At 46.9% G+C, this 12,500-nt stretch overlaps 1 protein-coding gene across 1 annotated transcript in view; it reads right to left on the reverse strand.

Moving 5' to 3' along the window:
• The window catches only part of fndc3ba (fibronectin type III domain containing 3Ba), a 128,561-nt gene that overhangs the window by 53,838 nt on the left and 62,223 nt on the right, over positions 1-12,500 (reverse strand). The window contains exons 4-5 of the mRNA XM_076294299.1: positions 4,968-5,044; positions 1-86 (exon numbers count right to left, since the gene is read on the reverse strand). The exon at positions 1-86 is cut by the window's left edge and continues 140 nt beyond it. Coding sequence (XP_076150414.1) covers positions 1-86; positions 4,968-5,044 — 163 coding nt within the window. The remainder of the gene's footprint in view (positions 87-4,967; positions 5,045-12,500) is intronic.

The following is a 12,500-nucleotide window of genomic DNA, read 5'->3' on the forward strand; positions in this document are numbered from 1 at the left end:
ATGCCCGGGGAGTAGCTGGGGGGGTAGCACTCGTGGGACTGCGGAGTGACCACCACCCGACGCACCCCAGTGTTGTCCTCTAGCACCTGGTAGGACAGGAGGAGAGCGAGTTGAGAAGGAGGAGGAGGAACAGAGGAGAGTGTCATGAAGGGATGAACGAGAAGTTCCGACAAAAATAAAAGGAGGGGAGGTTGTGGGAGGGGGGGTCGAGAAGACAAGGGAAAAGGTATATGAGCCCAGACAAACTCTACCTCTACGAGTCAGATAGCTGGGCCCTTGTCTACAGGACAGAGCAGCGTCTCCCGGATGATTCTAGAAACCAGTGATGGGTTCAGCCTTACTCCCACACAAGCACAGCAGCCGCCTGTAGCAGCAGTAATCCTGTGCCTGTCAGTCAGGCAGGCAGTCAGCTCTGCTCAGTTGGCAGGAGGCTAGCAGGCACCCAAGTTCACACTCACGCTCAGACACGCCTAACATGCAGGGCCACCCTCAGGCACTAAGTCCACAACACACACAGCTCTTCTGTTTGTGTGTGTGTGTGTGTGTGTGTGTGTGTGTGTGTGTGTGTGTGTGTGTGAATGTGTGTGTGTATGTGCATGTATGTGCGTGTATTACATGAGTATGTGTGTAGAAGGAGTTCCTGACCTCTACACTGAGGACAAGTTCTCTGTCTCTGTCAAGCACAAGTACTACTGTGAGCCTGGGTGCATTCCAAATGCTGAAACATAAACTCTCTGTCTCCCTCTCTCTCCCTCTTTATCTCTCTCTTTCCAAGGCTTGTTCCATCAGACTAAGCATGAAAGCATGTGGTCTTATTTACATATTCCACGGGCTAAGAGCTAGTGTTAATTTCGTCAGAGGAGACGAGAGGAAATATGTTCGACAACGACCCTTTTTTTTCATGACTAAGACGAGACGATGACGAGATGGCAGTAATGTCCTAAAACACCGACTAAGACTATCTTATCATTATTGTTGACGAAAAAAGACGAGACTAAAATGTTTTGCATGAAATATAAACTAAGATAAAATCTCTCTTCATTTTCGTCTACAAACTAAGAAGACAGAATATCTAGCTGTTATGTTTTCAAAATATTCCGAATGAGTTCATACGCAACAGCTTTCCTGTAGGCTAGTACGTGCTGTTGCTGCAACCCTGTGGCTGTAACACGAAACTACATGGAACAAGAACATAGATATATACACTAGATATATAGCCTTCTGCTTCTCAGCATGCGTCAACACCGCCGCCATCTTGGTACAGGGATCTGAAGCGCTAAACTAGTTCTCCTGTATTGTCAGCGTTACCTATTTAGCGACGTTTGGCCATCCCCAGCGATAGAAAACCTTTTTAGCGATTAGCGACAAATTTGGGAACTTCTCACAATGATGGCAAATTGGCTTCTTTGTTGTTGAAACGTAAGAAAATCACCTTTCTCATGGCTTTGTCATTTATGAATTCAGCTACATCTCGTTTGCCCATGGCACTGACCCATGATTATAAAAGTAACGACTGGCGTAGCCTATGTAGTAGCAGAGGTAAATGTTCTACAGATCTACAGCAACTTCTGGTGAGATTACAACTTACAGTACATGAGTAAACGAGACGAGGGGTATGTGGCCTCAACCAGAGCCTGTCTACGAAGAGCCTGTTTACTTTCATTGTATCGAACCTGGTTGCAGTTTACTCATTGTTCCTCTAGGGGCCGCCGCTAGCTAGTGCAGAATGAATGGGTCTATGGGGCTAGACGGGTAAAATGTATCTTTATTATCGTCTTAAGCTTAGTTTTCTCTAGACTCAACCATAAATACATGCCTGTCAGTTGGAACAACCCAAAAAACTAGATAATTGCTTGAGATTTTGATGATTTATGGTGATTTTATTTTCGCTAGATCTTTGCCCAGATTGACGCTAATGCATTATAGAGGAGTGGATCACTGAAGCAAGATGGCGTCTCGATTGACGCATTCGTTCCAATGAACAGCAGTAGTCAAGGCGACATCTAGTGTACATATCTATGGAACAAGAACACTGGAGATTTCTGCCAGAGTTAGCAAGCTAACTACCTAAGCTTTATGCCACAATGCTACATACCCAGAAGTTGAAGCTTCTCTCATACAAATTAACATCCCCCAGAATGTCCATACGAAAATGTTCATCATGTAATGTCAACTATTTAACTAGTTAGACTGATGATGCAAAGTTTGCTAGCAAGTAAGCTAATATGGAAAGTTCGCTAGCAAGTTAGCTATGGCTAAGATGGAGAGTCTGTTTGGGGAATGTGTTGTGTTTGGGCGCATATCGCCATCTAGCAAGGCGGAGTAAAACATTAATACTTTAGCCTATAACAGTGTTTCTCAAACTTTCAGGACCACTTAACTAACCCTAGTTAAAAAAAAAAAGATTAGACCTACTTCAACAGTAGCCTATAATTAGTCTACACAATAGGCCTACTCACTGAACCACCTTGCTTATTGTCTTTGCACTTTGCTTATTGTGTGGATTCATACTGTATGATTTAAACTGGCATATCTTACATAGACAGTGTTGCAGAACTGTTTTTACATACAAGTTGGTTCAATATTGCAAACAACTCATCTATATTATATTTTACCACGTCTGCTCGCGGACTACTTGGGATAGCTTGCGGACCACCAGTGATCCCCGGACCACACTTTGAGAAACACTGGTCTACGAATATGACATTGGTCCAGTCAAATCTTTTACTGTCTATGGTCAAATCCCAGCCGAGCTATAACTGTAGCTCGACTTACCTGTGCATGTAAACATACTGACTGACAAAAAATCAGAATGAGTAATTATAACAGACGAGTAGCCCTGTGGACACACAATATTGTTGGAAAATTCAACTCAAATGGTAATCAGAAATAATTTGTTATAAAAAAAGACTAAAATGTGTTGACTAAAACTGACTAAGACTAAGATATCTTTAGTTTTCTTTAGACTAAAACTAGACTAAAATGACGAGACTTTTAGTCGACTAAAACTTGACTAACAAAAATGATATTTGAATGACTAAATATGACAAAGACTAAAAAGGACATTTCGTCACAAGACTAAATTAAAAATAGGTGACAAAATTAACTACTAAGAGCTTGGGAAGAGGAGAGCATATTAATGACACAACATAGAGAGTGTCCCCTCGGGCTCCTCAACCAATGGGAGAGACACACAAGCTCGCTCAGTAGTGGACAGAGGAAAAGAATGGGTACATGAAGGCCTGCAAAGTGTTGAGGGCAGAAACCTTATTCAGCCACAAACAATTTGCAAGGAGTGCTGCTCAGGTATAAGACTGGGTGTTCCTCTGGTGCTCTTCAGTTTGAGGATCCAAAAAGTTGAGAAATGTTTTAAAGAAAAAGGGAAAGCTCATGTCTGTGTGAATGACTTCTCAAAGAGTTAGGTGTTGAAGTTAAAAACGATGTGTTTGTATGAAGAAAAGAGACCTTCTGTCTATCTGATGTTTCGATGGCCCCCCTTTTAAAACACTCTTTCACCATTTAAAATGAAACGTTTGTTCACACTCGTCCTAACTTGTAACACCACACTTTTCTCTGAGTCACTCCACTGTCCAGTTTTCTCAGAGCTGTAATCCTACTGCCCCCCCCTTCTCCCCTGGCTGCGTGCAGTGCTGGGCCGAGTGGGCGAGCTCTGCTCCGGGAGTCTCCGGTGTGTGGGGGCCGGACTTTACGTAAGAGTGACTGTGCTTCCTGCTCCCAGCTGGCGCGAGGCGCAGCGTGTCCTTACTGTGCCACCCAATCACCAGCCTCCACCTCTATTAACAGAGCCCTATCCCAGTGTGTGTGTGTGTGTGTGTGTGTGTGTGTGTGTGTGTATGTTTGTATGTGTGTGTGTGTGTGTGTGTGTGAGTGAGCATGTGTGTGTGTGTGTGTGTGTGAGCGTGTGTGAGCATGTGTATGTTTGTATGTGTGTGTGTGTGTGTGTGTGAGTGAGCATGTGTGTGTGTGTGTGTGTGAGCGTGTGTGAGCGTGTGTATGTTTGTATGTGTGTGTGTGTGTGTGTGTGAGTGAGCATGTGTGTGTGTGTGTGTGTGTGTGTGAGCGTGTGTATGTTTGTATGTGTGTGTGTGTGTGTGTGTGTGTGTGAGTGAGCATGTGTGTGTGTGTCTGTGTGTGTGTGTGTGTGTGAGCATGTGTATGTGTGTATGTGTGTGTGTGAGTGAGCATGTGTGTGTGTGTGCGTGTGTGTGTGTGTGAGCATGTGTATGTGTGTATGTGTGTGTGTGAGTGAGCATGTGTGTGTGTGTGTGTGTGTGTGTGTGTATGGGGTGCGGTGCCAGCACTCAGTTCTGGCTTAGAAAGTGATACAACTGGCTTTGGAGTACAAACAAATGAAAAACAGGAAAATAGTTTCTTCACCTTGACCCTTGACTCTCTTTTTCTTTTCTCCTCCTGTTTATTTATGTTCTCCTTCTATCTCTCCATTTTTCATTCTGTGTCATCCCTCTCTCTGCAGCTCCAGTTAAGCCACATCCTCTCTGCCGGTTAAGGCACCTCCCCCTATATCTTCCCCCTTGTTTTTCTCCGTCATGACCTTTTGGGGAAATGTTATCATCAGACCACAGCCATTCTGCAGTATCTCCTGTACTTTGGTAACAGACTCCTCGGGGGAGTGTGTGGGGGTGGGGGGGTGGGGGGTTCTCTCTCTCACTCTCTCTTCCTCTCTCCTCTCCACAAACCAGCTGCACACCTGAGGTCTATAAAATTCTCAAAACAACACAAGAGCACTCACATCTTGGCCACAATAAGGTGTTCAATTGAAGTTGGTCAGATTTCTAAATGGCCTCAGTGAAAACACATTACATGCAGATTGAATCAGGTTGTTTTACTTTTGTTTTGTCCTTGTATTAACATGTATTGAGGATTACACGCCTTGACATACACACACATGTACACACACACATGTACACACACACACACATATTCACCTGGGATATGTATCCTGGAGGCACATGAATGGGGGGTATGGAGCCGTTAGGTGACATCATTGGAACCTCAGCAGGCCCTGCAGAGGGAGAGGGAGAGAGACAGAGAGAGAGGGAGAGGGAGAGGGAAAAGGGAGAGAGAGAGGGAGAGGGAAAAGGGAGAGAGAGGGAGAGGGAAAAGGGAGCGAGAAAATCAATCTATTAGACACAAAAGTGGGAACAAACTTCAGTACACTCACCTCCTCGGCCAACACAAACACACCACACTTCAATAGCATTTCATTTTTGCAAAACATTCATCTTTTCCAAATGGGGACATCCCACGGGACCATGCAGCAACACATATTCTTTTGAAGCCATGGCTCACACCAGCCCACACCAGCCACGAGCAGCAGGCTGCCACTGGCCCTCGGAACATGGAGCTCAGCCTATGCTTCAGATGAGGCCCAAAACGGATGAACTCATTCCATCTGGCTGGGAGTATAGCAGTGTGCTTGTGACAGTGGGGAGGAGTGTAACAGTGTGTTTGTGATATTAGAGACTATAGCAGTGTGCTTGTGATGGAGAGGAGTGTAACAGTGTGTTTGTGATGGCCACAGACCTCTGAGTGGGACTGTGAAGGATATGAGAGCAAACCCATGGAGTACCCCTCATCGCTTCACTGAGTCCAACTCAACAGACCCATGTCAGGATGCTGGCGAAAGCAGACACACTCGAGAGGCTTGGAGAAGAGTGGACCCAGCGATTCAGTCACCGGAGTGTACCAAGGTACACCTAATTAGAGCAGTCACCAGAGTGTACCAAGGTATGCCTAATCAGAGCAGTCACCAGAGTGTACCAAGGTACGCCTAATTAGAGCAGTCAGAGTGTACCAAGGTACGCCTAATTAAAGCAGTCAGAGTGTACCAAGGTACGCCTAATTAGAGCAGTCAGAGTGTACCAAGGTATGCCTAATCAGTCACCAGAGTGTACCAAGGTATGCCTGATTAGAGCAGTCACCAGAGTGTACCAAGGTACGCCTAATTAGATGACACAGGGATTCAAAGCACTGCAGCGCTAAGCCTTTCAAGCTCTGTCAGAGATCTTGGCTCAGAGGGAGCCGGCTGTTGTTTTCCCCCTTTGCCCCCGAAGCACTGAGGGATTGTGGGTACATGTGCTGAGCTTGTTTCCTGTAAGCGTGGAAACTCTTTCACCGCTCAGTCAGTCCGTCCCGTTCTGTAGCAGGCCTTGCGCCACTATTCATCCCCCACTCACTCACTCTATCCTTCCATCTCTCCCTCCCTCCCTCCCTCTCTCTGCTTGTGATGGGATTGCCATGTGTCGTACATCCTCCTCCTCTCCACCGCTGGCTGCACAGCTCCGCTCTGTTCTGCGTCTCCTCTGGCTCCTCACAAGCCACAACAATGTTCTACATAAACACCACTCTCTTCTCCCTCTCTCTCTCTCTCTCTCACACTCTCTCTTCTCTCTCCCTCTTTCTCTCACTCTCTCTCTTCTCTCTCTCTCCCCCAACTCCTTCGCTCCCTTGATCTGTTTTCAGCTTTTGCTCCTATTGACCTGTAAGCCCCCTCCCCACGCCCAATCACAGAGGTCTGGGTGAAATCCCAAAAATGGGGCCAGCTGTTCTGTGATCAGACTACTGTGCATAAAGCAGACCTGCTGGCCTCACTCTTTCCCCACTGGTCTACTTACAATTCTCTGGAATACAAAAACTATTCTCTAATCATCCAGTATCCTGTCATAGATGTGTTTATTTTTCCATTGATGCCCCTCCTCCCTCTTTCTGTGTGTGTGTGTGTGTGTGTGTGTGTGTGTGTGTGTGTGTGTGTGTGTTTGTTGTAGTCGTGGTGGAGGTCTGAAGCTGCTAAAGCTATCTTCCTCCTCCCGGGACCTTTGCAGTAAAGGCCTATGCTATGAAGTGTTTTCTGGGCATAAATCTCCAGTCGGGGGCCGTAATGACTTCTGCAGTGGCTTTTCTTCATTAACAGCAAAGGAGCAAAAACCCCTCCTCTGTGACATGGGCCGACAGTGATGTCACATCCTGTGAGAAGCCTACCTTCCAGACAAAACAAGCTGTGTGCAATAACAAGAGCTATGATTTAAAAAAAATATAACACATATATTTGACCATTGCATGTTGTGTGTAATGCTAGAGTGTGAGAGGGATTTCCCCGTGTGTGTGTGTGTGTGTGTGTGTGCTTGTGCGTGTGCGTGTGCGTGTGCGTGTGCGTGTATATGTGTGTGTGTGTGTGTCCGTGTATGTGTGCGTGTGTGTGTGTGTGTATGTGTGTGTGTGTGTGAGTGAGTTAGTGTGGGAAGGGGTGGTCAGTGTTTGATGCAGACCAACTGAAGCGATTTCTCTGGTAAATGCTAAAAAAGTCCAGCGGATATCAAAGGGGCTCTTTTTCTTGCCGAGTGGCGAGTGAGGAGGTGGAGTCCTTCCTGGAACTACTGCGGCACTACTGCGGGTACATGTGTGTGGTGTGGTGTGAGGAGTGTGTGTGTGTGTGTGTGAGAGAGAGAGAGAGAAAGAGTCTGTTTTCTCTCTCCATCTCTCTTCCTTATTGTGTGTGTGTGTGTGTGTGTGTGTGTGTGTGTGTGTTTGTGTGTCAAAGTGTAACCAGGAAGCAGGCCATCTGCCTTTCATGGTCTAAACCCATCAGAACCTGAGCATAAGCATAAACAGCTAGTGACCCTGAGCAAAGTCTAGTGTGTGGGCAGGAGCAGTCTGTGTGGGAGTGTGGCTGTGTTGGAGTCCATACATCTGGGTGCCAAAACAAATGGTCCAGTCCAGTCAAGGGAACACAAATGCACAAACACTTGCAAACACACCGCCTACACTATAATACCATTGCACACATGCCTACACACAACTCTCTCTCTCTCTATGCCTCTCTCTCTGTCTGTCTCTCTGGGCCAGATGTACTAACGATTTTGCGCCCACTTCAGGCGTATTTGTTTCGCAACTTGCGTTTAAAATCATTGCGAGGTGTGTACAAACAGGCCGAAATGACGTAAAAGCGCAATCTGCCTGTCGCGGGAGCTGAAAATGTCTAATTGCGCTTTTCGTGTCATGCATATGCATTCATGGGAGGATCCAGGGGAAAGTGGGAGTTTAGCGTAAAAAGATGGGAGGGGAAGAGTAAAGAGCGCCTAATTATGTATTCCGCGGTATGTACAAAGACTGCTCCTGAAAGCGCACGTCTATTCTGCGCCTAAATACTTGCGCCTTGTAAAAGCAGGTGTTAATCCAAATTTAAGTTCAATGCTTCAATAAGAGAACCTTTCAAAGACAACAGAATCGCTATTTAGAGCACCAGTTTTGCAAGTCTTTGTAGGCTACTATCAAAAGCAACATTAACTTTCGTTGGCCTTTCGAATGTCTTACTTTCACTTTCACGTCATTCACTTAAACTTTCCTACTTGCTAGATTTGACCAATTTTCCATAGCCTACGTTCACAAGTAGTTTGACTAGAACTACTGATCTTCATTATCTCCCTGCTCGTTGACATCTTATCATCTATGGTATTATTTCATGATCGCTAAACGTTTGATTCTTTTTAATGTTGTCATCAGTTAACTTCATTCAACTGCGCTTGTAGGCTCTGCCATTCAGTTGTGGACGTTCGTAAATTGCGTTTATGGGCGGAGAGAGGCAGAGAAAGGCGCAGTTTACACCAAGGATTGAACGATTGATAAATACGACGGAAACTTGGGTCTGTCAGCGTTCGCAGTCTGCGGTTTGTCCATGGCGCTGATAATGTTACGTTCGCAAATGTACGTACATCTGGCCCTCTGTCTCTCAAATTTAAAAGGTGCTTTATTAGCATGACTGTTTGGGTATGGTGTTACAAAAGCTAGTGTTACAAAAAAAACAGTAGTATCACAAAAGAAAGAAAATAGAGATACAGCATACAATGTGGGTATAAACATGTGAGCATGTCTCTCTCTCTCTCTCTCTCTCTCCCTCTCTCCTGCACACACACACACACACACACACACACACACACACACACACACACACACATACACAAGGGAAGGTAATCTAAAGTGGTACGAATGATTATATACATGTCAGGGATGAGCAGCACTGAAACGCTGCCTCATCAACTTTGCAGTCTGGGCAGCAAGCTTACAGGGCTTAGCTCTGTGTGTGTGTGTGTGTGTGTGTGTGTGTGTGTGTGTGTTTGTGTGTGTGACATCTTGAACTAATAAACAAATGATATAATTTTCTTTCTCTACAATACAACTCATGAGACCGTGGCACTGTCCCTTTATGAAGGACTATTGGGCAAATACAAGTGGAAAAAGACAAATAGTGCTGAGACCAGCCATTTATTTCTGAAAAAAGAGAGGCAGCTTTGGACACAAACCCAACCCCAGAATGGTAACATCAAACAAACGCTGTCTACGGAACTGTTTGCCCTCTGAGCACACTCAGTCTGTCTGTGGGCACAGACCCCGACAAGGAAGGGCCCGAGCCCACATACGCCTGTGCAGTGTCGCTAGGACCAGAGTGCAAGGTCTTTCTGCGCCCCAGGGAGGACTAGTGGGGGGTTGGAGAGGGGCTTTGGGAAGGGCCGCTACCCATGGATGTGTTTGGGGTTCTGATGGGTAGTTGGTTGGTGAGCTGGCTGCTGCAGTAACGTTCCAAGTCACTCTCTATGGGAGAAGAGAGATAAAAAGACTACACAGGGAGGGGGGGGGGGGGGGTCACAGTGTGCGCAGCCTGAGGTCTGTTTTGCTAAGCTGCTTCCTAAACTCACATGACAGTAGAGCAGCATGCTCCTCCTGCACACGCCACATTTGACATGCTCTTGCTGTCCGGGAAACCCAAATACTGCAAGTGAGGACACCAGCTTCCACAGCTTCGAAAAACATGGCCTTGGAGTTCCAGGGTAAAGCGGGACCATCTGTTGGGGAACAGACTCTCCGCTGTGTCACGCATGGAAGAGGGAGCGCTGGGAGTTATCCCGTGTAGATCTGCACCCCCATCCCCGTACCCAAAGCATTTCTCTGCTTTCTTTCCAACAAAACAAGGGGTTGTTCCAATCATGTTTCGTTATATGGAATCACTCAGACCAGCATGTTTGTGAACAGGGTTTAGATCTCAAGCTGATGATACGATACACAAGGCCACTTGTGCGGTGTTGTTGTTGGATCTCCTCAGCTCCTGATTGGTTCCGTATGTTCTGATTTGATGATCACGACAATTTGCCTACTGATGATTAAAGTGGTTCAGACTAGCAACGTTGCCCAGGATCGATTGGAAGGTGCCAGAACAACAACACTAATGAACACTGCCCAGCAACAGGGCTCAGAACGATTCCAAGTGCATCATCAGCTTCATAGTTGATCCTTCTCCTGCCAATAGTGTTCAGGAGATCAGGGCCTACAGAGAGCTGGACAGGGTGAGGGAGAGTGTGGAGTTATTTTAGGTGTTGTGTCTGTGTGTGTGTGTGTGTGTGTGTGTGTGTGTGTGTGTGTGTGTGTGTGTGTGTGTGTGTGTGTGTGTGTGTGTGAGCATGTGTGTGTGTGTGTGTGAGCATGTGTGTGTGTGTGTGTCTATGTGTTTGTGTGTTTATGTGTCTCTGTGTTTGTGTGTGTTTGACTCTATGTCTCTCTCTGTGTGTGTGTGTGTGTGTGTGTGTGTGTGTGTGTGTGTGTGTGTGTGTATGTGTTTGTGTATGTCTCTCTCTCTCTGTGTGTGTGTGTGTGTGTGTGTGTGTGTGTGTGTGTGTGTCTCTGTGTTTGTCTCTCTCTCTCTCTCTCTCTCTGTGTGTGTGTGTGTGTGTGTGTGATCTTCAGAGGAATGTCCCCCATTGATTTGGCCCTCTCCGTATGGGTATGAAATCCCTCTGTGTGTTCGTCAATGTGCAACCCCCGCACTGTAGGGGACTGCCTGTTCCAACACTGGAACACCCCCCCCCCCACACACACACACACACACAAAACAACACAAAAACAAGTCCCATTACTGGAAACAAAGATTGTGACACTGAATATGATAGATAGAGCCAACCTCTGTGAAGAGGACAGAGCCTTTGCCACTGGGTTTACATCATATGATGAGGGAGGGATGGGGTCAAATGAATAAAGTGGTCACAGAGGGCACCAACCTCCAGCACTGCTACAGTACTCTTTCAGCCTCAACACCTCTTTTCTCTGCTCCCTCTCCCTCTCTCTCTCTCTCTCTCTATCTCTCCCTCCCTCTCTCTATATTTTCCCACCACAAAAGAGTGGCTATTCAGCCGACCGCCGGCTACTAGGCTTCCCAGCACAGAGACAGCAATATGCCAGCGGCTGGCAAACACTCGCGTGTTTGGACAGTCTCCTTGGCCCTGTCCACTCGGCAAACATCAGCATTCCTCCGGCAGCGCAGGGAGAGAGAGGAGCCAGGAGAGACGGGGGGAGAGAGAAGAGATAGGGATGAGAGAGAAGGAGAGAGAGGGAGAGAGAGAGGGAGAGAGAGGGGAAGAGAGGGAGAGGGAGAGGAGAGATGGGTGTGGGGTGATGGTGGCAGCACAACACAGCACAGCACAGCTCAGCACAGCAAGTTCCCATAGCAGAGACTCCTCAGTTGGCCAGGGCCCATCCACACACCCCAGCTACCCCCTGCTTCCACAGAGCCAGCTGAGAAACACAGACACTCTTTGTCTCCTCACCACCCATCTCCACTGGCTGGGGACACACTGAGACTGTGTGTGTGTGTGTGTGTGTGTGTGTGTGTGTGTGTGTGTGTGTGTGTGTGTGTGTGTGTGTGTGGGTGTGTGTGTGTGTGTGTGTGTGTGTGTGTGTGTGTGTGTTGCCGCAGGTTCTCACTGCCTCCTAGGGTGCAGGGCAATAGGGGCCACAGTAGACCCCTACTGCCTTCCTTATGCTCCCCTCTATCTCTCTATCTCCCTATCTCTCTCCCTCTCTCTCTCTCTCTCTCTCTATCTCCCTATCTCTCTCCCTCTCTCTCTCTCCTTCTTTCTCACTGTCTCTCTTTCTCAAATTCAAATTCAATGAGCTTTACTGGCAAAGCACTGTGATGTGTATACAGTAGAATAAAAAAGAACAATATCAAGAATAATATTGCACACACATACACACACACACACACACTCATAATGGTGAGGGCTGGGAAAGCACACACAACCAAATGTTTCCACTCTATTTGAGCAGATGTACAACTACTGCCATTCACACACACACACACACACACACACACACACACACACACACACACACACACACACACACACACACACACACACACACACAGAGACACACACACACAGACACAAACCCACCTGCTTGCATTGGCTCCATTCACACATGTAAGCCCACAAGCCAAGCGCGCCGGAAGCACCGGTGCAGGGGGTGCGAACGCACCCCCACTTTTCGGGGGTAAAAAAAAAGGGCAGTTGTGACCACAACACCGACACGGCATTGCGCAGTGGTTCCCAAATGGGGGTACGTGAGATTTTAACCCTTCGAAGCCGATTGACGCAAAGTGCGTCAATAAACATACCCTTTCTTCTCTGTTACAT

This window comes from Alosa pseudoharengus, unplaced genomic scaffold (genome assembly GCF_046254945.1).
Source record: "Alosa pseudoharengus isolate Yale_2024_CS ecotype anadromous, Long Island Sound unplaced genomic scaffold, YU_APseudo_1.1 YU_APseudo_1.1_scf_2, whole genome shotgun sequence".
In the NCBI taxonomy this organism is placed as follows: Eukaryota; Metazoa; Chordata; class Actinopteri; order Clupeiformes; family Clupeidae; genus Alosa; species Alosa pseudoharengus.